Source organism: Triticum dicoccoides, chromosome 7A, assembly GCF_002162155.2.
Source record: "Triticum dicoccoides isolate Atlit2015 ecotype Zavitan chromosome 7A, WEW_v2.0, whole genome shotgun sequence".
NCBI lineage: Eukaryota > Viridiplantae > Streptophyta > Magnoliopsida > Poales > Poaceae > Triticum > Triticum dicoccoides.
Genome location: NC_041392.1, coordinates 79,364,401 through 79,388,795, shown reverse-complemented (window position 1 = coordinate 79,388,795; position 24,395 = coordinate 79,364,401). Strand labels below are relative to the sequence as shown.

The following is a 24,395-nucleotide window of genomic DNA, read 5'->3' as shown; positions in this document are numbered from 1 at the left end:
TCCTCGATTCTCTTGGAGATCTATTCGATGTAATTCTTTTTGCGGTGTGTTTGTCGAGATCCGATGAATTGTGGGTTTATGATCTAGATTATCTATGAACAATATCTTTGCAAGTCTCTTCGAATTATCAGTTTGGTTTGGCCAACTAGATTGATATTTCTTACCATGGAAGAAGTGCTTAGCTTTGGGTTCAATCTTGTGGTGTCCTTTCCCAGTGACAGCAGGGGCAGCAAGGCATGTATTGTATTGTTGCCATCGAGGATAAAAAGATGGGGTTTATATCATATTGCTTGAGTTTATCCCTCTACATCATGTCATCTTGCCTAATGCGTTACTATGTTCTTATTAACTTAATACTCTAGATGCATGCTGGATAACGGTTGATGTGTGGAGTAATAGTAGTAGATGCAGAATCGTTTTGGTCTACTTGTCGCGAACGTGATGCCTATATACATGATCATGCCTAGATATTCTCATAACTATGCGCTTTTCTATCAATTTCTCGGCAGTAATTTGTTCACCCACCATAGAATTTGCTATCTTGAGAGAAGCCACTAGTGAAACCTATGGCCCCGGGTCTATCTTCCATCATATTATTTTCCTATCAACTTGCTATTTCTATTTTGCGATCCTTATTTTCCAATCTATACAACAAAAATACCAAAAATATTGATCTTATTATTTTTATCAGATCTCACTTTCGTAAGTGGCCGTGAAGGGATTGAAAACCACTTTATCGCGTTGGTTGCGAGGTTCTTGTTTGTTTGTGCAGGTACTAGGCGACTTGCGTATAATTTCCTACTGGATTGATACCTTGGTTCTCAAAAACTGAGGGAAATACTTACGCTACTATGCTGCATCACTCTTTCCTCTTCAAGGGAAAACTAACGCAAGCTCAAGAGGTAGCAAGAAGGATTTCTGGCGCCGTTGCCGGGGAGGTTGCACCAAGTCAAGTCAAGATTTGATCTCTCGCAACAAGCCATTTCTGGCACCGTTGTCGGGGAGATCTATGCACAAGTCAAGACATATCAAGTACCCATCACAAACTCTTATCCCTCGCATTACATTACTTGCCATTTGTCTCTCATTTTCCTCTCCCCCACTTCACCCTTACCGTTTTATTCGCCCTCTTTTCAGTTCGTCTCTTTTTGTTTGCCTCTTGTTTGCTTGTGTGTTGGATTGATTGTTTGTCATGATGGCTCAAGATGATACTAAATTGTGTGACTTCTCCAATACCAACAATAATAATTTTATTAGCACTCCGATTGCTCCTCTTACCGATGTTGAATCTTGTGAAATTAATACTGTTTTGCTAAATCTTGTCACGAAAGATCCGTTTTCTAGTCTTCCTAGTGAAGATGCCGCTACCCATATAAACAGCTTTGTTGATTTATGTGATATGCAAAAGAAGAAATATATGGATAATGATATTGTTAAATTGAAGCTATTTCTGTTTTCGCTTAGAGATCATGCTAAAACTTGGTTTTCGTCTTTTCCTAAAAATAGTAATTATTCATGGAATAAGTGTAAAGATGCTTTTATCTCTAAGTATTTTCCTCCCGCTAAGATCATCTCTCTTAGAAACGATATCATGAATTTTAAGCAACTTGATCATGAGCATGTTGCACAATCTTGGGAGAGAATGAAATTAATCGTACGCAATTGCCCTACTCATGGATTAAATATATGGAAGATCATACAATTTTTTTATGCCGGATTGAATTTTGCTTCTAGAAATCTTTTAGATTCGGCCGCAGGAGGCACTTTTATGGAAATCACTTTAGTATAAGCTACCAAACTCCTAGATAATATTATGGTTAATTATTGTCAATGGCACACCAAAAGATCTACTACTAAAAAGGTTCATGCTATAGAAGAAATTAATGTTTTGAGTGGAAAGATGGATGAACTTATGAAATTATTTGCTAATAAGAGTGTTTCTTCTGATCCTAATGATATGCCTTTGTCTACTTTGATTGAGAATAATAATGAATCTATGGATGTGAATTTTGTTGGTAGGAACAATTTTGGTAACAACGCTTATAGAGGAAACTTTAATCCTAGGCCGTTTCCTAGTAATTCCTCTAATAATTATGGTAATTCCTACAACAACTCTTATGGAAATTTTAATAAGATGCCCTCTGATTTTGAGACTAGTGTTAAAGAATTTATGATTTCGCAAAAGAATTTCAATGCTTTTCTTGAAGAAAAATTGCCTAAGATTGATGAGTTGGCTAGGAACGTGGATAGAATTTCTCTTGATGTTGATTCTTTGAAACTTAGATCTATTCCACCTAAACATGATATCAATGAGTCTCTCAAAGCCATAAGAATTTCCATTGATGAGTGCAAAGAAAGAACCGCTAGGATGCGTGCTAAAAAGGATTGCCTTATAAAAGTGTGTTCTTCTTGTTTTCATGATAATAAGGATGAAGATCTAAAAGTGATTGATGTGTCTCCTATTAAATCTTTGTTTTGCAATATGAATCTTGATAATGATGGGACTGGAGATGAGTCAACTTTAGCTAAAAGGCGTCCCAATGATTTAGAGTTTTTAGATCTTGATGCAAAATTTGGTAAAAGTGGGATTAAAGAGGTCAAAACTTTACATATCAATGAACCCACTATTTTGGATCAAGGAATTTAATTATGATAATTCCTTTTTGATAGATTGTATTTCCTTGTTGTAATCCGTGTGAAATTCTCCTCATGCTTATGATCAAAATAAAGCTTTTACCAAACATATCGTTGATGCTTTAATGAAATCTTATGAAGAAAAGCTTGAATTAGAAGTTTTTATCCCTAGAAAACTTTATGATGAGTGGTAACCTACTATTAAAATTAAAATTAAAGATCCTGAATGATATGCTTTATGTGATTTAGGTGCTAGTGTTTCCACGATTCCAAAAACTTTGTGTGATGTGTTAGGTTTCCGTGAATTTGATGATTGTTCTTTAAATTTGCACCTTGCGGATTCCACTATTAAGAAACCTATGGGAAGGATTAATGATGTTCTTATTGTTGCAAATAGGAATTATGTCCCCGTAAATTTCATTGCTCTTGATATAGATTGCAATCCTACATGTCCTATTATTCTTGGTAGACCTTTTCTTAGAATGATTGGTGCAATTATTGATATGAAAGAAGGAAACATTAGATTCCAATTTCTGTTAAGGAAAGGCATGGAACAGTTTCCTAGAAATAAAATTAAATTACCTTATGAATCTATTATGAGAGTCACTTATGGATTGCATACCAAAGATAACAATACCTAGATCTATTCTTGTTTTTATGCCTAGCTAGGGGCGTTAAACGATAGCGCTTGTTGGGAGGCAACCCAATTTTATTTTTGTTTCTTGCTTTTTGATTCTGTTTAGTAATAAATAATTCATCTAGCTTCTATTTAGATGTGGTTTTATGCTTTTAATTAGTGTTTGTGCCAAGTATAACCTTTGGGAAGACCTGGGGGAAGTTTTTGCGATCTTGCTGTAAAAAACAGAAACTTTAGCGCTCACGAGATTTGCTGCGATTTTTATTGGACAGTGCGATTACGTTGATTCTTTTTGCAGATGATTAATAGACAAATTCCTCACGTCCACCAATTTATTTCAGAATATTTGGGGTTACAGAAGTATTCGAAACCTACAGATTACTACACACTGTCCTGTTTTTGACAGATTCTGTTTTTCGTGTGTTGTTTGCTTATTTTGATGAATCTATGGCTAGTATCGGGGGGTATGAACCATAGAGAAGTTGGAATACAGTAGGTTTAACACCAATATAAATAAAGAATGAGTTCATTATAGTACCTTGAAGTGGTGGTTTGTTTTCCTATACTAACGGAGCTCATGAGATTTTCTGTTGAGTTTTGTGTTGTGAAGTTTTCAAGTTTTGGATAAAGATTTGATGGATTTTGAAACAAGGAGTGGAAAGAGCCTAAGCTTGGGGATTACCAATGCACCCAAGGTAAAATTCAAGGAAAACCAAAAGCCTAAGCTTGGAGATGCCCTGGAAGGCATCCCCTCTTTCGTCTTCGTCTATCGGTAACTTTACTTGAGGCTATATTTTTATTAACCACATGATATGTGTTTTGCTTGGAGCGTCTTGTATGATTTGAGTCTTTGCTTTTTAGTTTACCACAATCATCCTTGCTGTACACACCTTTTGGAGAGACACACATAAATCGGAATTTATTAGAATACTCTATGTGCTTCACTTTTATCTTTTGAGCTAGATAATTTTGCTCTAGTGCTTCACTTATATCTTTAAGAACACGGTGGTGGTTTTATTTTATAGAAATTATTGATCTCTCATGCTTGACTTATATCATTTTGAGAGTCTTTTAGAACTGCATGGTAATTTGCTTTGGCTATAAAATTATTCCTAATATGATAGGCATCCAAGATAGTTATAATAAAAACTATCATAAAAAGTGCATTGAATACTATGAGAAATTTGATACTTGATGATTGTTTTGAGATATGAAGATGGTGATATTGGAGTCATGCTAGTTGAGTAGTTGTGAATTTGAGAAATACTTGTTCTAAAGTTTGTGATTCCCGTAGCATGCACGTATTTATATTTGTCGATTTCGTCTAAAACTAGTGATAATTTTTGGCAGTTAATGTTAGATGGGGTGGTTATTCGATCTGCGTCTTATCATGATTTATTGTCAGATTGCCAAGAATTTAAATATCTTGTAAATGACCATAAAGATACTACTGGTGTTTCAGATCTTAACAATATGGCCCATCACAGAGCAAAGGATTTGCCAATAAAGGAGACAGATGGTATTCATGGAAACAGATATATAGAGTCTGTGAAGCCATCACCAGTAGATCAACTGATCAAAACAGAGGAAAGAGAATCAGGGGACACAGGTCTTAAGCCTTATATCCTATACCTGCGCCAGAAAAAAGGCTTCCTGTATGCCTCCCTTTCTGTCATGTCTCACATAATTTTCATAGCTGGGCAAATATCACAGAATTCATGGATGGCCGCTAATGTCCAAAATCCTGATGTTAGTGCACTAAAGTTAATTTCTGTGTACATTGTTATTGGAGTTTGCACGGTATTCTTTGTGCTATCAAGATCTATATTCCTCGTTGTTCTTGGGATGCAGACTTCAAGATCCTTATTTTCCCAGCTACTTAATTCATTGTTCCGTGCACCAATGTCCGTCTTTGATTCTACTCCTCTAGGCATGGTTCTTAGCCGGGTAAAAATTCTCAAACAAACACAACTATATGAACTACAATTCAGTTTAACGTTACAAGGTTTTATATTAATAGATCAACCCTCCCCCCAACCTGCAGGTCTCTTCAGATTTAAGCATCATTGACCTTGATGTTCCATTTGCATTGATGTTTGGCTTTAGTTCCAGCTTAAATGCATATAGCAATATGGGGGTATTGGCTGTTGTTACATGGCAAGTTCTGTTTGTACCATTGCCAATGATAGTTTTGGCCATTCGGTTACAGGTAATCTTGTGGCCTTTTTCTGTATGGCTAAACGCCTAAACCCCCTTTCTTTGGTTATTTCATTCACCAAATGATATGCTGCTATTTTCACCCAGGAGGTAAAGTTTGTCTACTTTTTTCGTTTCACAATTCCCGTTGGCTGACATTGCAGGTTCTTGACAAATGCCAACTTCTTGAAGCTGTCCGGGAGAAGGAACAGGGATTGGATTCACTTGGTAGGAAACCTCACTGTACCTATGATTTGATTTCTGGATTTCATTTTATGCCCCTAACAAAATAGGATAGCATATTACAATTCTGCTTCAGTCTTTTGATTTTATGCCCCTAACCAATTAGAATACATGCGCCAATAAATCTGTCAAACTGCTTGTAGTACTAGGCGTATGAGTCGGATCAGTTTGCTTGCATGATGTCTGGAATTGTGTTCTTCATAGTACTGATCTATATCTTTCCATACAGTTGCGGAAGACGGGTCGAATTGGAGCATGAGCCATAGGAAGCTCTTTTGCTTGGGCCGCACACTTTTGAAAAGGTGCAGGATCTTAGTTCTTGATGAAGCCACGGCCTCTATAGATAATGCAACTGATGCCGTCCTTCAGAAAACGATCCAGTCAGAATTCAAACATTGCACCGTTATTACTGTCGCACACCGTATACCAATAGTTATGGGCTGTGACATGGTACTTGCAATAAGTGATGGTATGTATGTTCCTCTTATTGCCAACTTATTGGTTCTTCAACATAGTATTCCATACTAATGTGGGAAACTAGCGGAGTATGACAACTTATTGGTTCCGCAACCTATTGGTTTCTCTTATTGCCAACTTACTAATTCTGCAACTTATTGGTTCCGCAGCATAGTATTCCATACTACTGATCTGCATACATTTCCAGGGAAAGTAGTGGAGTATGACAAGCCCATGAAGCTCATGGAAACTGAGGGATCTCTCTTCCGTGAGCTGGTCAACGAGTACTGGTCATACACATCAAACGGAAATGTTTAGAAGAGATTTCTTACAGTGTGTGTTCACTGCTGCAGTTTCCCAGGAGATATGCTAGAATTAGTTTCAGAAAAAGGATATGCTGGCCTCGATAAGAGAATAAAAGAGATGCAGTAATCTCTCGACATACCTCTATTTGGGATCGGAAGAAAATACAGTGCAATCTCAGTTATTGCCTGGAAAATTCTTTTGCTATCAACTACTACCTGAAGTTATGAGCTACATATAGTTTAGCTTATGCTCGTTGGTGTTGCCACTGTTCAGAAGCGCTGAGGCTGAATAGAATAAGCCCATGAACATTCCTTCGCTCCAGCGATCGGATGTAGGAGGCTATTCGAGAGGAATTACAAATTTGTAACCCTGCTGTCACCATTAATACATTGTTGGAACTGCTTATAGGAGACAAATGGAGGGATGGCCTATTGTTCGTAGCCAAGTTATATAGTTTGTATACATTATTTTGCAGCACCGTCTTTGGAACCTCCTGGGGATTGCTAAGATGGACAGAGGGGCGCTGGGACCTAACCATGGCGATGCTCGACCGGAGGCGAGGAAGACAACCGCAACTTAGGTGATTTATGGCCTTATGGAGCGATTCCTTCTGCTCGAATGATTGCAACGGCAAGGCCCAGGTGGCATGGGGGTGGGGTGGGGGTGGTGGCGTTGGCGTTGGGCTCCAGGAACGGGGACAGAGAGTGGAGGGGGAGGGGGGACGTCTGGAAAAAAAGGAGGGGTCAAGGAGGTGGTTGCTGGGTGAAGATGTAGTAATGGGGCATGATGACGCCTAGACTCCCCAACCCCGCCTCTCGATTTGTGGACGGACTGAGTGATTTTGGACATGTCCGGCCCAAAGTAGGAGTCCACATTGGAGGCCTAAAGTGTCTGAACCATCCGTTCCAGACATTTGAGGCCGGAGTAGGAGTCTGCATTGGAGATGCCCTAAGCAATGGTCTAACAGACCACATCACACACGTGGGTAGCAACTTCAGAATTGATGAAATTGAGTTCAAATCGAAAATAAAAAATGTTTTTATATTGAAACAAGGGTAAAACTGTGTAGGTCCGAAATCTAAGAGTAGTGGGAACCAACCAAGGGCATAAGCCTAAAAAACCTAAAATGATTGTCCTGGCATCAAAGCGGCCCATCCTGTTTCATGCCCAACTTATCGCGGAAAATTGTTTGAAAGACGATGATCAGGTCATTACGTCATGAATGATGATGAGATTGATGTGTTAGGGGTTAGAGTGCTCGATAATCTGTGTGCGGATCTAGCACGCCCCAATCATGACTCTGAGGAAGATGATGTACCCCTAGAGAATGAGGCTAGCAATATATGTGAACCCGGTTTTGAGGACCGGGTGACTGAGCCTAGTAAACCTAAGCGTAAGTGGAAACGGAAGATCTATCCAGATTCCGTAGTTCATAGGAGTGCTAGGATTCGAGTTACTAAAAAATTCCATGATGAACTATGATAGGAATTTTTTGGAATAGCAGAGGTCTGAAGGACTTGGCTAAAAGAAGATTCCTAGCTGAGGCAGCTCTAGAGCAGAGGTTAGATTTTGTTGCTCTATCAGAGACGGGTAGAGAAAACTTTGCGCCCCAGTTTCTCTCTTCTCTTGTGGGTGGTATTGATTTCGATTGGCATTGCCTCCCTTCGCGAGGAAGATCGGGTGGTATCTTACTAGGTGTGAGATGCGATTCGCTTGAAGTCCGAAGTGGCGTGATGGGAGACTTCGTGGTCAAGTTTCGAGTCAGGTCTAGGGTAGATGGTTTTAACTGGGCTTTGGTGGTGGTTTATGGTGCCTCACAGCCTGAACTTAAAGCGGAGTTTCTGGCGTACCTTGTTTGAATCTTTGGGTCAGAACAGCTTCCAATTTTAGTTGGAGGTGATTTCAATATCATCAGGAGGAGAGAGGAGAAGAACAATGTAACTTTGACGGCAGATGGTCGTTTATGTTCAACACCATTATTGAAAGCTTGGATCTGAGAAAGATAGAGCTTTCTGGGAGAAAGTTCACCTGGGCTAATGCTCTACCAAACCCAACCTATGAAAAACTTGATCGAGTACTTGCGAGCGTGGAGTGGGAACAAAAGTTCCCTATGGTTACGGTGCAAGCTCTTTCGAGGGGAATATCTGATCACACCCCATTGTTCGTGGACTCAGGGGAGCCGAACCATGAGGGTAACAAGAATACCTTCTCCTTCGAGATGTGTTGGTTTGAACGTGAGGGGTTCTTGGACTTGATCGCCAGGGAATGGGATAGAGGTGTAGGAGGCAAGAATGCGATAGAGCGTTGGCAGAATAAGATTAGGCATTTAAGAAGTTTCTTACGGGGTTGGGCTAAGAACCTCAGTGGTGTGTATAAGATTGAAAAGGATAGACTCCTTACTCTTATACAGGCCCTGGACATACAGGCCGAAGTCAATATCTTGTCGCCAGCTCAGCTTCAGGCTAGAAATGAGGCGGAGAAGAGGCTGAAAGAACTGTTTCGCGAAGAAGAATTGAAGTGGGCTTTGCGTGCCAAAGTCCGCAAAGTGGTCCAAGGGGATGCGAACACTCAGTTCTTCCATTTGATAGCTAATGGCAAGCACAGAAAGAAGCGTATCTTTCAGCTTGAGCAAGACGAGGGCACTATTTTTAGGTCAGGATAACCTAAAAACATATATTACCGACTATTATAAGCAGTTATTTGGACCTCCGGAGGATAATTGTGTGTCCCTCGATGAGTCCAGGACTGAGAACGTACCTCAGCTATCAGCTGCTGATAATGATATTCTGGTTGCCCTATTTTCGGAGAAGGAGGTTTTTGATGCTATTGCACAGATGAAAAACAACAAGGCTCCCGGACCGATGGATTCCCGGCAGAGTTCTATAAAAAGTGCTGGCACATTATTAAGGGGGATTTACCACCTATGTTCCATGATCTGTTTTTCGGACAGCTTCAATTATTCACTTGAATTTTGGGACTATCACACTGCTTCCTAAAAAGACGGATGCTGTGAGAATTGAGCAATTCAGGCCGATCTGTCTCCTCAATGTTAGTTTCAAAATTTTCACCAAGGTCGGTGTTGGGTAACGTAGTAATTTAAAAAAAATTCCTACGCACATGCAAGATCATGGTGATGCATAGCAACGAGAGGGGAGAGTGTGATCTACGTACCCTTGTAGATCGACGCGGAAGCGTTGACGCAACGTAGAGGAAGTAGTCGTACGTCTTCCCGGTCCAACCGATCCAAGCACCGTTACTCCGGCACCTCCGAGTTCTTGACACACGTACAGCTCGATGACGCACCCGGGGCTCCGATCCAGCAAAGCTTCGGTGGAGGAGTTTCGTCAGCACGACGGCGTGGTGACTATCTTGATGTTTAACCGTCGTAGGGCTTCGCCTAAGCACCGCTACAATATGATCGAGGTGTAATATCGTGGAGGGGGGCACCGCACACGGCTAAGTAATGATCACGAAGATCAACTTCTGTGTCCTAGGGTGCCCCCTTGCCCCCGTATATAAAGGAGCCAAGGGGGGGGGTGCGGCCGGCCCTAGTAGGAGGCGCGCAGGAGGAGTCCTACTCCTACTGGGAGTAGGACTCCCCTCCCTTTCCTTGTCCAAGTAGGAGAGGGGGAAGGAAGGGAGAGAGGAGAGGAAGGAAAGGGGGGCGCCGCCCCTCCCTCCTTGTCCAATTCGGACTAGGGGGAGAGGGGGCGCGCGGCCTGCCCTGGCTGCCTTTCCTCTTCTCCACTTTAGGCCCATGAGGCCCATTAACCCCCGGGGGGTTCCGGTAACCCCCCGGTTCTCCGGTTTTATCCGAAACTTCCCCGGAACACTTCTGGTGTCCGAATATATCAATCTTTATGTCTCGACCATTTCGAGACTCCTCGTCATGTCCGTGATCACATCCGGGACTCCGAACAACCTTCGGTACATCAAAATACATAAACTCATAATGAAACTGTCATCGTAACTTTAAGCGTGCGGACCCTACGGTTCGAGAACAATGTAGACATGACCGAGACACGTCTCCGGTCAATAACCAACAGCGGGACCTGGATGCCCATATTGGCTCCTACATATTCTACGAAGATCTTTATTGGTCAGACCGCATAACAACATACGTTGTTCCCTTTGTCATCGGTATGTTACTTGCCCGAGATTCGATTGTCGGTATCCAATACCTAGTTCAATCTCGTTACCGGCAAGTCTCTTTACTCGTTCCTTAATGCATCATCCCGCAACTAACTCATTAGTTGCAATGCTTGCAAGGCTTAAGTGATGTGCATTACCGAGAGGGCCCAGAGATACCTCTCCGACGATCGGAGTGACAAATCCTAATCTCGAAATACGTCAACCCAACATGTACCTTTGGAGACACCTGTAGAGCACCTTTATAATCACCCAGTTACGTTGTGACGTTTGGTAGCACACAAAGTGTTCCTCCAGCACACGGGAGTTACATAATCTCATAGTCATAGGAACATGTATAAGTCATGAAGAAAGCAATAGCAACATACTAAACGATCGGGTGCTAAGCTAGTGGAATGGGTCATGTCAATCAGATCATTCAACTAATGATGTGATCCCGTTAATCAAATGACAACTCTTTGTCCATGGTTAGGAAACATAACCATCTTTGATTAACGAGCTAGTCAAGTAGAGGCATACTAGTGACACTTTGTTTGTCTATGTATTCACACATGTATTATGTTTCCGGTTAATACAATTCTAGCATGAATAATAAACATTTATCATGATATAAGGAGATAAATAATATCTTTATTATTGCCTCTAGGGCATATTTCCTTCAGTCTCCCACTTGCACTAGAGTCAATAATCTAGATTACACAGTAATGATTCTAACACCCATGGAGCCTTGGTGCTGATCATGTTTTGCTCGTGGAAGAGGCTTAGTCAACGGGTCTGCCACATTCAGATCCGTATGTATCTTGCAAATCTCTATGTCTCCCACCTGGACTAGATCCCGGATGGAATTGAAGCGTCTCTTGATATGCTTGGTTCTTTTGTGAAATCTGGATTCCTTTGCCAAGGCAATTGCACCAGTATTGTCACAAAAGATTTTCATTGGACCCGATGCACTAGGTATGACACCTAGATCGGATATGAACTCCTTCATCCAGACTCCTTCGTTTGCTGCTTCCGACACGACGCTTTGTTTAGAACTGCACCAACTGACAACTCCACCGTTTAATGTAAACACGTATCCGGTTTGCGATTTAGAATCGTCCGGATCAGTGTCAAAGCTTGCATCAACGTAACCGTTTACGATGAGCTCTTTGTCACCTCCATATACGAGAAACATATCCGTAGTCCTTTTCAGGTATTTCAGGATGTTCTTGACCGCTGTCCAGTGATCCACTCCTGGATTACTTTGGTACCTCCCTGCTAAACTTATAGCAAGGCACACATCAGGTCTGGTACACAGCATTGCATACATGATAGAGCCTATGGCTGAAGCATAGGGAACATCTTTCATTTTCTCTCTATCTTCTGCAGTGGTCGGGCATTGAGTCTGACTCAACTTCACACCTTGTAACACAGGCAAGAACCCTTTCTTTGCTTGATCCATTTTGAACTTCTTCAAAATCTTGTCAAGGTATGTGCTTTGTGAAAGTCCAATTAAGCGTCTTGATCTATCTCTATAGATCTTTATTCCTAATATGTAAGCAGCTTCACCGAGGTCTTTCATTGAAAAACTCTTATTCAAGTATCCCTTTATGCTATCCAGAAATTCTATATCATTTCCAATCAGTAATATGTCATCTACATATAATATCAGAAATGGTACAGAGCTCCCACTCACTTTCTTGTAAATACAGGCTTCTCCGAAAGTCTGTATAAAACCAAATGCTTTGATCACACTATCAAAGCGTTTATTCCAACTCCGAGAGGCTTGCACCAGTCCATAAATGGATCGCTGGAGCTTGCACACTTTGTTAGCTCCCTTTGGATCAACAAAACCTTCCGGTTGCATCATATACAACTCTTTTTCCAGAAATCCATTCAGGAATGCAGTTTTGACATCCATCTGCCAAATCTCATAATCATAAAATGCGGCAATTGCTAACATGATTCGGACAGACTTAAGCATCGCTACGGGTGAGAAGGTCTCATCGTAGTCAACCCCTTGAACTTATCGAAAACCTTTTGCGACAAGTCGAGCTTTGTAGACAGTAATATTACCGTCAGCGTCAGTCTTCTTCTTGAAGATCCATTTATTCTCAATTGCTTGCCGATCATCGGGCAAGTCAACCAAAGTCCATACTTTGTTCTCATACATGGATCCCATCTCGGATTTCATGGCTTCAAGCCATTTTGCGGAATCTGGGCTCACCATCGCTTCTTCATAGTTCGTAGGTTCATCATGATCTAGCAGCGTGATTTCCAGAACAGGATTACCGTACCACTCTGGCGCGGATCTCACTCTGGTTGATCTACGAGGTTCAGTAGTATCTTGTCCTGAAGTTTCATGATCATTATCATTAGCTTCCTCACTAATTGGTGTAGGTGTCGCAGAAATAGTTTTCTGTGATGTACTACTTTCCGATAAGGGAGCAGGTACAGTTACCTCATCAAGTTCTACTTTCCTCCCACTCACATCTTTCGAGAGAAACTCCTTCTCTAGAAAGTTTCCCAATTTAGCAACAAAAGTCTTGCCTTCGGATCTGTGATAGAAGGTGTATCCAATAGTTTCCTTTGGATATCCTATGAAGACACATTTCTCTGATTTGGGTTCGAGCTTATCAGGTTGAAGCTTTTTCACATAAGCATCGCAGCCCCAAACTTTCAGAAACGACAACTTTGGTTTCTTGCCAAACCATAGTTCATAAGGCGTCGTCTCAACGGATTGTGATGGTGCCCTATTTAACGTGAATGCGGCCGTCTCTAAAGCATAACCCCAAAACGATAGCGGTAAATCAGTAAGAGACATCATAGATCGCACCATATCTAGTAAAGTATGGTTACGACGTTCGGGCACACCATTACGTTGTGGTGTTCCGGGTGGCGTGAGTTGCGAAACTATTCCGCATTGTTTCAAATGTACACCAAACTCATAACTCAAATATTCTCCTCCACGATCAGATCGTAGAAACTTTATTTTCTTGTTACGATGATTTTCAACTTCACTCTGAAATTCTTTGAACTTTTCAAATGTTTCAGACTTATGTTTCATTAAATAGACATACCCATATTTGCTTAAGTCATCTGTGAAGGTGAGAAAATAACGATATCCGCCACGAGCCTCAATATTCATCGGACCACATACATCTGTATGTATGATTTCCAACAAATCTGTTGCTCTCTCCATAGTACCGGAGAACGGTGTTTTAGTCATCTTGCCCATGAGGCACGGTTCGCAAGTACCAAGTGATTCATAATCAAGTGGTTCCAAAAGTCCGTCAGTATGGAGTTTCTTCATGCGCTTTACATCGATATGACCTAAACGGCAGTGCCACAAATAAGTTGCACCATCATTATCAACTCTGCATTTTTTGGCTTCAACATTATGAATATGTGTGTCACTACTATCGAGATTCAATAAGAATAGACCACTCTTCAAGGGTGCATGACCATAAAAGATATTACTCATATAAATAGAACAACCATTATTCTCTGATTTAAATGAATAACCGTCTCGCATTAAACAAGATCCAGATATAATGTTCATGCTCAACGCTGGCACCAAATAACAATTATTCAGGTCTAATACTAATCCTGAAGGTAGATGTAGAGGTAGCGTGCCGACCGCGATCACATCGACTTTGGAACCGTTTCCCACGCGCATCGTCACCTCGTCCTTAGCCAATCTTCTCTTAATCCGTAGTCCCTGTTTCGAGTTGCAAATATTAGCAATAGAACCAGTATCAAATACCCAGGTGCTACTGCGAGCATTAGTAAGGTACACATCAATAACTTGTATATCACATATACCTTTGTTCACCTTGCCATCCTTCTTATCCGCCAAATACTTGGGGCAGTTCCGCTTCCAGTGACCAGTCTGCTTGCAGTAGAAGCACTCAGTTTCAGGCTTATGTCCAGACTTGGGTTTCTTCTCTTGAGCAGCAACTTGCTTGCTGTTCTTCTTGAAGTTCCCCTTCTTCTTCCCTTTGCCTTTTTTCTTGAAACTAGTGGTCTTGTTGACCATCAACACTTGATGCTCCTTTTTGATTTCTACCTTCGCAGCTTTCAGCATTGCGAAGAGCTCGGGAATAGTCTTATTCATCCCTTGCATATTATAGTTCATCACGAAGCTCTTGTAGCTTGGTGGCAGTGATTGGAGAATTCTGTCAATGACGCAATCATCTGGAAGATTAACTCCCATCTGAATCAAGTGATTATTATACCCAGACATTTTGAGTATATGCTCACTGACAGAACTGTTCTCCTCCATCTTGCAGCTACAGAACTTATTGGAGACTTCATATCTCTCAATTCGGGCATTTGCTTGAAATATTAACTTCAATTCCTGGAACATCTTATATGCTCCATGACGTTCAAAACGTCGTTGAAGTCCCGATTCTAAGCCGTAAAGCATGGCACACTGAACTATCAAGTAGTCATCAGCTTTGCTCTGCCAGACGTTCATAACATCTCGTGTTGCTCCAGCAGTAGGCCTGGCACCCAGCGGTGCTTCCAGGACGTAATTCTTCTGTGCAGCAATGAGGATAATCCTCAAGTTACGGACCCAGTCCGTGTATTTGCTACCATCATCTTTCAACTTTGCTTTCTCAAGGGACGCATTAAAATTCAACGGAACAACAGCACGGGCCATCTATCTACAATCAAACATACATAAGCAAGATACTATCAGGTACTAAGTTCATGATAAATTTAAGTTCAATTAATCAAATTACTTAAAGAACTCCCACTTAGATAGACATCCCTCTAATCCTCTAAGTGATCACGTGATCCAAATCAACTAAACCATGTCTGATCATCACATGAGATGGACTAGTTTCATTGGTGAACATCACTATGTTGATCATATCTACTATATGATTCACGCTCGACCTTTCGGTCTCCGTGTTCCGAGGCCATATCTGTATATGCTTGGCTCGTCAATTATAATCCGAGTATTCCGCGTGTGCAACTGTTTTGCACCCGTTGTATTTGAACGTAGAGCCTATCACACCCGATCATCACGTGGTGTCTCAGCACGAAGAACTTTCGCAACGGTGCATACTCAGGGAGAACACTTCTTGATAATTTAGTGAGAGATCATCTTATAATGCTACCGTCAATCAAAGCAAGATAAGATGCATAAAAGATAAACATCACATGCAATCAATATAAGTGATATGATATGGCCATCATCATCTTGTGCCTGTGATCTCCATCTCCGAAGCACCGTCATGATCGCCATCGTCACCGGCGCGACACCTTGATCTCCATCGTAGCATCGTTGTCGTCTCGCCAATCTTATGCTTCCATGACTATCACTACCGCTTAGTGATAAAGTTAAGCATTACAGCGCGATTGCATTGCATACAATAAAGTGACAACCATATGGCTCCTGCCAGTTGCCGATAACTCGGTTACAAAACATGATCATCTCATACAATAAAATTTAGCATCATGTCTTGACCATATCACATCACAACATGCCCTGCAAAAACAAGTTAGACGTCCTCTACTTTGTTTGTTGCAAGTTTTACGTGGCTGCTACGGGCTTAAGCAAGAACCAATCTTACCTACGCATCAAAACCACAACGATAGTTTGTCAAGTTGATGCCGTTTTAACCTTCGCAAGGACCGGGCGTAGCCACACTTGGTTCAACTAAAGTTGGAGAAACTGACACCCGCCAACCACCTGTGTGCAAAGCACGGCGGTAGAACCAGTCTCGCGTAAGCGTACGCGTAATGTCGGTCCGGGCCGCTTCATCCAACAATACCGCCGAACCAAAGTATGACATGCTGGTAGGAAGTATGACTTATATCGCCCACAATTCACTTGTGTTGTACTCGTGCAAATAACATCAAACCATAAAACCTAGGCTCGGATGCCACTGTTGGGTAACGTAGTAATTTCAAAAAAATTCCTACGCACACGCAAGATCATGGTGATGCATAGCAACGAGAGGGGAGAGTGTGATCTACGTACCCTTGCAGATCGACGCGGAAGCATTGACACAACATAGAGGAAGTAGTCGTACGTCTTCCCGGTCCAACCGATCCAAGCACCGTTACTCTGGCACCTCCGAGTTCTTGACACACGTACAGCTCGATGACGCACCCGGGGCTCCGATCCAGCAAAGCTTCGGTGGAGGAGTTTCGTCAGCACGACGGCGTAGTGACTATCTTGATGTTTAACCGTCGTAGGGCTTCGCCTAAGCACCGCTACAATACGATCGAGGTGTAATATCGTGGAGGGGGGCACCGCACACGGTTAAGTAACGATCACGAAGATCAACTTCTGTGTCCTAGGGTGCCCCCTTGCCCCCGTATATAAAGGAGCCAAGGGGGGGTGCGGCCGGCCCTAGTAGGAGGCGCGCAGGAGGAGTCCTACTCCTACTGGGAGTAGGACTCCCCTCCCTTTCCTTGTCCAAGTAGGAGAGGGGGAAGGAAGGGAGAGAGGAGAGGAAGGAAAGGGGGGCGCCGCCCCTCCCTCCTTGTCCAATTCGGACTAGGGGGAGAGGGGGCGCGCGGCCTGCCCTGGCTGCCTTTCCTCTTCTCCACTTTAGGCCCATGAGGCCCATTAACCCCCGGGGGGTTCCGGTAACCCCCCGGTTCTCCGGTTTTATCCGAAACTTCCCCGGAACACTTCTGGTGTCCGAATATATCAATCTTTATGTCTCGACCATTTCGAGACTCCTCGTCATGTCCGTGATCACATCCGGGACTCCGAACAACCTTCGGTACATCAAAATACATAAACTCATAATGAAACTGTCATCGTAACTTTAAGCGTGCGGACCCTACGGTTCGAGAACAATGTAGACATGACCGAGACACGTCTCCGGTCAATAACCAACAGCGGGACCTGGATGCCCATATTGGCTCCTACATATTCTACGAAGATCTTTATTGGTCAGACCGCATAACAACATACGTTGTTCCCTTTGTCATCGGTATGTTACTTGCCCGAGATTCGATTGTCGGTATCCAATACCTAGTTCAATCTCGTTACCGGCAAGTCTCTTTACTCGTTCCTTAATGCATCATCCCGCAACTAACTCATTAGTTGCAATGCTTGCAAGGCTTAAGTGATGTGCATTACCGAGAGGGCCCAGAGATACCTCTCCGACGATCGGAGTGACAAATCCTAATCTCGAAATACGTCAACCCAACATGTACCTTTGGAGACACCTGTAGAGCACCTTTATAATCACCCAGTTACGTTGTGACGTTTGGTAGCACACAAAGTGTTCCTCCGGCACATGGGAGTTACATAATCTCATAGTCATAGGAACATGTATAAGTCATGAAGAAAGCAATAGCAACATACTAAACGATCGGGTGCTAAGCTAGTGGAATGGGTCATGTCAATCAGATCATTCAACTAATGATGTGATCCCGTTAATCAAATGACAACTCTTTGTCCATGGTTAGGAAATATAACCATCTTTGATTAACGAGCTAGTCAAGTAGAGGCATACTAATGACACTTTGTTTGTCTATGTATTCACACATGTATTATGTTTCCGGTTAATACAATTCTAGCATGAATAATAAACATTTATCGTGATATAAGGAAATAAATAATATCTTTATTATTGCCTCTAGGGCATATTTCCTTCAGTCGGGACTAACAGACTCACACAGATTGCGCATTCTGTGGTGCAACAGTCCCAAACTGCTTTCATGCCGGACAGAAATATCCTTGAAGGGGTGGTCGTCCTGCATGAAACACTCCATGAAATCCATTCCAAAAAATTAGATGGTGTAATTTTTAAGGTGGATTTTGAGAAAGCGTATGATAAGGTCAAATGACCATTCCTCCAACAGTCATTGCGTATGAAAGGTTTTGATGAGGCCTGGCGCCGACAGGTTGAATCATTTGCGCAAAAAGGTAGTGTGGGAATTAAAGTTAATGATGACATAGGTCATTACTTCCAGACACATAAAGGCCTCAGACAAGGAGATCCGATGTCCCCTATCTTGTTTAACATTGTGGTGGATATCTTAGCAATCTTGATAGGAAGGGCTAAGGAAAATGGTCAAGTAGGTGGATTGGTACCTCATCTTATTGATGGAGGTGTATCCATCCTTCAGTACGCTGATGATACAATCATCTTCATGGAGCATGACTTGGCCAAGGCTAGTAATATGAAGCTTGTGTTATGCCTTTTCGAACAATTGACCGGGTTAAAGATTAACTTTCATAAGAGCGAGCTGTTCTGTTTTGGTAGGGCCAAACATGAACAGGATGCTTATAGACAATTGTTTGGGTGCGAGTTGGGAGAGTTACCCTTCTCCTACCTGGGGATTCCAATCCACCATCGTAGGCTGACAAACAGAGAGTGGAAGTGCATTGAGGACCGATTTGAGAAAAAACTGAGCTGCTGGAAGGGTAAGCTCATATCATACGGAGGCCGATTAATCCTGATTAATTCAGTGCTCACGAGCATGCCAATGTTTCTCCTATCGTTCTTTGAGGTCCCAGTTGGTGTTAGGAAGAGACTGGACTTCTATCGATCGCGTTTCTTTTGGCAGGGTGATGAGCTTAAAAGAAAATATCGGCTTGCTAAATGGGATATCATCTGTAGACCAAAAGACTAAGGGGGTCTAGGTATTGAGAATCTAGAAGTTAAAAATAAATGCCTTCTTAGACAGTGGCTGTGGAAGCTCTCATCGGAGACTGATGCTATGTGGGCTCAAATCCTTCGCAGCAAGTACCTCCAGACAAAAACTCTGTCCCAGGTTACAGTCAGGCCGACCGATTCGCCTTTCTGGAAAGGCCTGATGAAAGTCAAACAGGCCTTATTTAATAGGACGAAGTTTGTGATTGGAAACGGCTCGAGTACACGTTTCTGGGAGGATACTTGGCTTGGCGGGACACCCCTGGCCATCCAATATCCGTCTTTGTACCGCATTGTTCAACGACGTGAGGTATTCGTCGCATCGGTCTTTCAGTCTACCCCCCTTAATATCCAGTTCCGACGAACGCCAGCGGGCAACCGTTGGGAAGAATGGCTCCGTCTAGTTAGGAGACTGACGGACGTCCAGCTTTCCCAACAACCCGATGAATTGCGTTGGAAATTGACTAAGTCTGGAGTATTCACGGTTAAATCAATGTATATTGATGTTATTAATTCGGACTCCATTCCTACGTCTAAGCATGTTTGGGATGTCAAAGTTCCTTTGAAAATAAAAGTGTTTATGTGGTTTGTCCATAAACAAGTTATTTTAACTAAGGACAACTTGATAAAAGCGTAATTGAACAAGACCTACTAGGTGTAGTTTCTGCGATCGGGATGAGACTATCAAACACCTCTTTTTTGATTGCCCGTTGGCCAAGGTACTTTGGCAGACAGTCCACATTGCTTTTAATATCAATCCATCGAATTCTGTTAATGCGTTATTTGGGACTTGGCTTAATGGGATTGAGCCTGGTTTAGCGAGACATATTCGGGTTGGAGTTTGTGCTTTGCTGTGGACTATCTGGACTTGCAGAAATGATTTGGTCTTTAACAGAATATCATGTATACATTTTTTGCAGGTCATATTCCGAACTACGGCACTGATCCGTTCGTGGTCGCTACTCACCCAGACGGAGGCCAGGGAGCATTTGGTTACTGGATCTTTCCGCTGGGAGATGGTAGCTCGGGATATCTTCAACCGGTTTGGATGGCGGTCATGTAATAGGATAGGTACTTAGTTTCCCTATCTAGTTTGAGCCGGCCGGTTGTGGCATCTTGTCCTGGCTAGTTGGTGTTTCTAGCCTTTATTTGGCTCTTTGTGAGCTTTATGTACTTTTTTTTACTTTTGGAGACCTTTGGAATCATGTTGGTACTTCTTTATTTGGTTATTAACATGGCCGTATGCATCGTTCTGATGCAGAGGCCGGGGAATCCCCTTTTCGAAAAAAAGGTCATTACGTCAGACACCAGAATATTTATATCCGGTTAGCTGTTTAATCCTGGCGGACCTGATCAAAGCACGGTGCTTCTTCTCTGATGGAAAAGGCACGGTGCTTTGTATACAGACAAGGATCTATATATGGTCTTCCGTTCGGACGTGTGTGTCACCTAGCAAGTAGCAACACAAACAATCCCTTAAAAGGGAAGGAAACAGCTCGCAGACAAATTCGTCTGAACTGTTCTTGTGCCTCCATGCTTGTTCTTGTTCCTGGCTGCTATATATACACACAGGGAGAAGCGATCGAGGGAACACTCTTCTCGAAGCCAGATATGTATTCCAGAACAGCATTCTGCGGCGCTCTGCTACTGCTGGTGACGCTGCTGCCTCTTTCAGCCAGCGCGCCGAGCAAAGTAAGATCCATGCTCGATTCCTCTTCGCACAGCATTTATCTTATCTTCTTTCCAATCTTTTACTGAGAACATTTTCTTGTTGAAATTTCAGCTCTACATTGTGTATATGGGGGAGAAGAAACATGATGACCCGTCCGTGGTCATCGCGTCGCACCATGACATGCTAATATCTGTTTTTGGGAGGTACTACTGGCTATGAGTTTCATGTCGCATCATAGATGTGTTAGCAGGAAACAGTCGTGATTTGCTCACCTCCCTTTTGTTTTATTATTACTTGAAACAGCAAGGATGAAGCCGTGAGGTCGATAGTTTACAGTTACAAGCATGGATTTTCTGGGTTCGCGGCTATGCTAACAAAATCTCAAGCTGTGGCAATCGCAAGTAAGTAATTGTCAACCCTTTTTTTATAAGACGGGGCTAACCCCCCGGCCTCTGCATCATCATTGCAATTTACACAACCATATTTGTTTGGAGTATGATTATTAATTGTCAGTCCTGAGGTGCCATGAGCTTGCTATCTTTATATCAACTTGCATGATCGAAATGAACTAATCAACATATATGAATGTAGAATTTCCTGAAGTTGTCTCTGTGAAGCCTAATATTTTTCACAAAACGCACACAACTCGGAGCTGGGATTTCCTTGGCCTTGACTATAATCAACCGCCACAACAACCGGGGCTCCTCAAAAGAGCAAAGTATGGTGAAGATGTCATTATGGGTGTGATCGATACAGGTTCGTAATCCCATCCTTAAGTTTAAACCCAAAACATGAGAAATCCCAAGACCAGGAATCAATTAACCCCATGGATGTAAATGCTTCTTTATAGGCATATGGCCTGAATCACGAAGCTTTGATGACAACGGCTATGGCCCCGTGCCGGCACGGTGGAAAGGAAAATGCCAGAGTGGCGAGAAGTTCAACGCCACTGGTTGCAACAGAAAGATCATCGGTGCGCGGTGGTATGGCCGTGGCATCAGTGCCGAGTCACTAAAGATCGACTACAAGTCACCTAGGGACCTCAATGGCCATGGCACACACATCGCCTCAACTATCGCCGGTGGGGAAGTGCAGGGCGTGGGCTATGGAGGCCTAGGCATGGGCGTGGCACGTGGCGGAGCACCACATTGACGACTTGGTATCTACAAGGTGTGCTGGGTGGATGAGGGTTGCCCTGACGCGGCGGTCCTTGCTGCCATCGATGACGCCATACATGATGGGGTTGACGTCTTGTCGCTCTCTGTTGGAGGGGTTGGTCAGGTGTACTCTGGGACGTTGCATGCTGTGCAAAGAGGGATCTCCATCGTGTTCGCCGGAGGGAATGATGGCCCTGTGCCACAGACAGTGACGAATGCCGTGCCATGGGTTACGACGGTGGCCGCTAGCACGATTGACCGGTCTTTTCCGACCCTAATATTGCTTGGGAACAAAGAAAAGCTGATGGTACGTACCAAACAATTTCACTCCTTTGTTTTAAAAAAGTATGTAAATTATTTCTTATATTTTCCATCTCTTAAGAAATATTACAGGGAAGTATTACCTTGCCCTTCTCAAGGGATTGAAAAACCCCATGGAAAATATTAATAATGGATAAAAAAACAGGTGAAAAATGTTATTGGATAAGACGTGCTCCAATCCTGAAATAGTTCATATAAGATAGCATGAATGTGGAGGATTGGTCAATCTGGATTTTTTTCCTACAATTTTACTAAATAATAACCTTTTGACTCTCTGAGCACGAAAGTGACGTTCAAACCAACCCGGGGAAAATAAATGGTTTGCTCCTCCTTGAAGCTTTACTTAAATCATTGCTGGTTCTCCACCAACTATATCGTATCTTGTAGCTTTCCTCAGTTAGCTTGTTCTTTAATTTGTGATCAATTTCAAACGCAGGGGCAATCTCTAAATTACAATGCAGCTATGAATAACAGCGGCTCTCAGGCCCTTGTTTTTGCTGGGAGGTAATGAAAGAAACCAGTCTCTTGACGACATTTGATTAATAGTAAATGCCGCGCTTTAGGACAAAACCATGTTCAATTTTAATACTTTTGAGCAGCTGCGACCCGGAATCACTGGCCTTGGGCAATGTCAAGGGCACAACCGTCCTTTGTTATGCACCAGAAGAGGCAGCGCGGTGGTCGCCCCAGTTAATACTCCCTTATGCCATCAATTGCACTATTGAGGCCGGTGCAAAGGGCCTCATCTTCGCACAATACACCGCCAACAATCTTGACAGCCTGGTCGGGTGCGAGGGATTTATGCCTTGCGCTCTGGTGGATTTCGAGATCGCACATCGAATTTTCCCCTACTGGGACATGACTGAGTGAGAATTTGTCGAATTGTTGGAAACTGCAGTGTGAAAATATTTGAACACTCAGTTTGCCATCTCCTTATACAAGAACTAATTCATGTTTGTCATGTGTCTAGGAATCCGGTGGTGATGGTGTCTCCGGCTGTAAGTGTTGTTGGAAATGGGGTGTTGTCGGCGAGGGTCGCCTCGTTCTCCTCCAGAGATCCAAGCCTATTGTTCCCTGGCATACTGAAGGTGTATATCATTATCAACTTAAGGCAAATAGTTGAATTTTTGTCACTGTTTGTTTGCTATCTAGCCTCTCTAGTTTTTGAGAATTAAAGACTTACATACCTAATTCATGATAAAAATTAATGTTTTGACAGCCCGACATTACTGCTCCTGGCGTCAACATATTGGCAGCGGTGCGCGGCTCCTACGTGTTCTATTCTGGGACATCAATGGCGTGCCCACATGTCTCCGCAGTGACTGCGATGCTCAAGTCGGTTCACCCTCAGTGGTCACCTGCCATGATCAAATCGGCCATCGTCACCACAGGTAGGAAAGTAATAACCAAAATACGTCAAAATAACTCATTTGAATATATGACTAACTTGATGATTCCTTGGCATTGGTTGAAGCATATGTGACCGATCGTTTTGGCATGCCAATCCAAGCAGAAGCAGTCCCAAGGAAACTAGCCGACCCCTTCGACTTTGGTGGTGGACACATTGACCCAAATAGAGCCGTTGACCCTGGCTTGGTTTACGACGTTGATGCAAGGGAGTACAACAAGTTTTTCAACTGCACCCTTGGATATTTAGGCGGCTGTGAGTCCTACTACATCAATCTCAACCTCCCGTCAATTGCCGTGCCAGACCTCAAGGACCGTGTCATGCTTCGGCGCACCGTGACTAACATTGGCCAGCGGAAGCAACATATCATTTAGTGGTTGAAGCTCCAGCGGGGATAGACGTGTCCGTAGAGCCATCTGTGATCAATTTCACCCAAAGCACTAGTAAAAGTGTGACGTTTATGGTGACATTCACAACAAGGCAGAGAGTACAAGGAGGATACACTTTCGGGAGCTTGACATGGTCAGACGGAAGTACCCACTCAGTGAGAATTCCTATTGCGGTACGGACTGTGATACAAGACTTTGTTGCAGATACATCTTAA

At 42.8% G+C, this 24,395-nt stretch overlaps 1 protein-coding gene and 1 pseudogene across 1 annotated transcript; both read left to right on the top strand.

The window, feature by feature from the left end:
• Positions 1–3,906: 3,906 nt before the first annotated feature.
• On the top strand, positions 3,907–7,097 carry LOC119333141 (ABC transporter C family member 10-like). The gene is made up of 7 exons (XM_037606144.1): positions 3,907–3,965; positions 4,675–5,218; positions 5,316–5,480; positions 5,632–5,695; positions 5,940–6,179; positions 6,375–6,456; positions 6,520–7,097. Exons 1-7 carry the CDS (start codon positions 3,907–3,909, stop codon positions 6,596–6,598), a joined length of 1,233 nt encoding a protein of 410 aa, XP_037462041.1. The 3' UTR covers positions 6,599–7,097.
• A 489-nt stretch (positions 7,098–7,586) lies between these two features.
• On the top strand, positions 7,587–24,395 carry LOC119332094 (annotated as a pseudogene).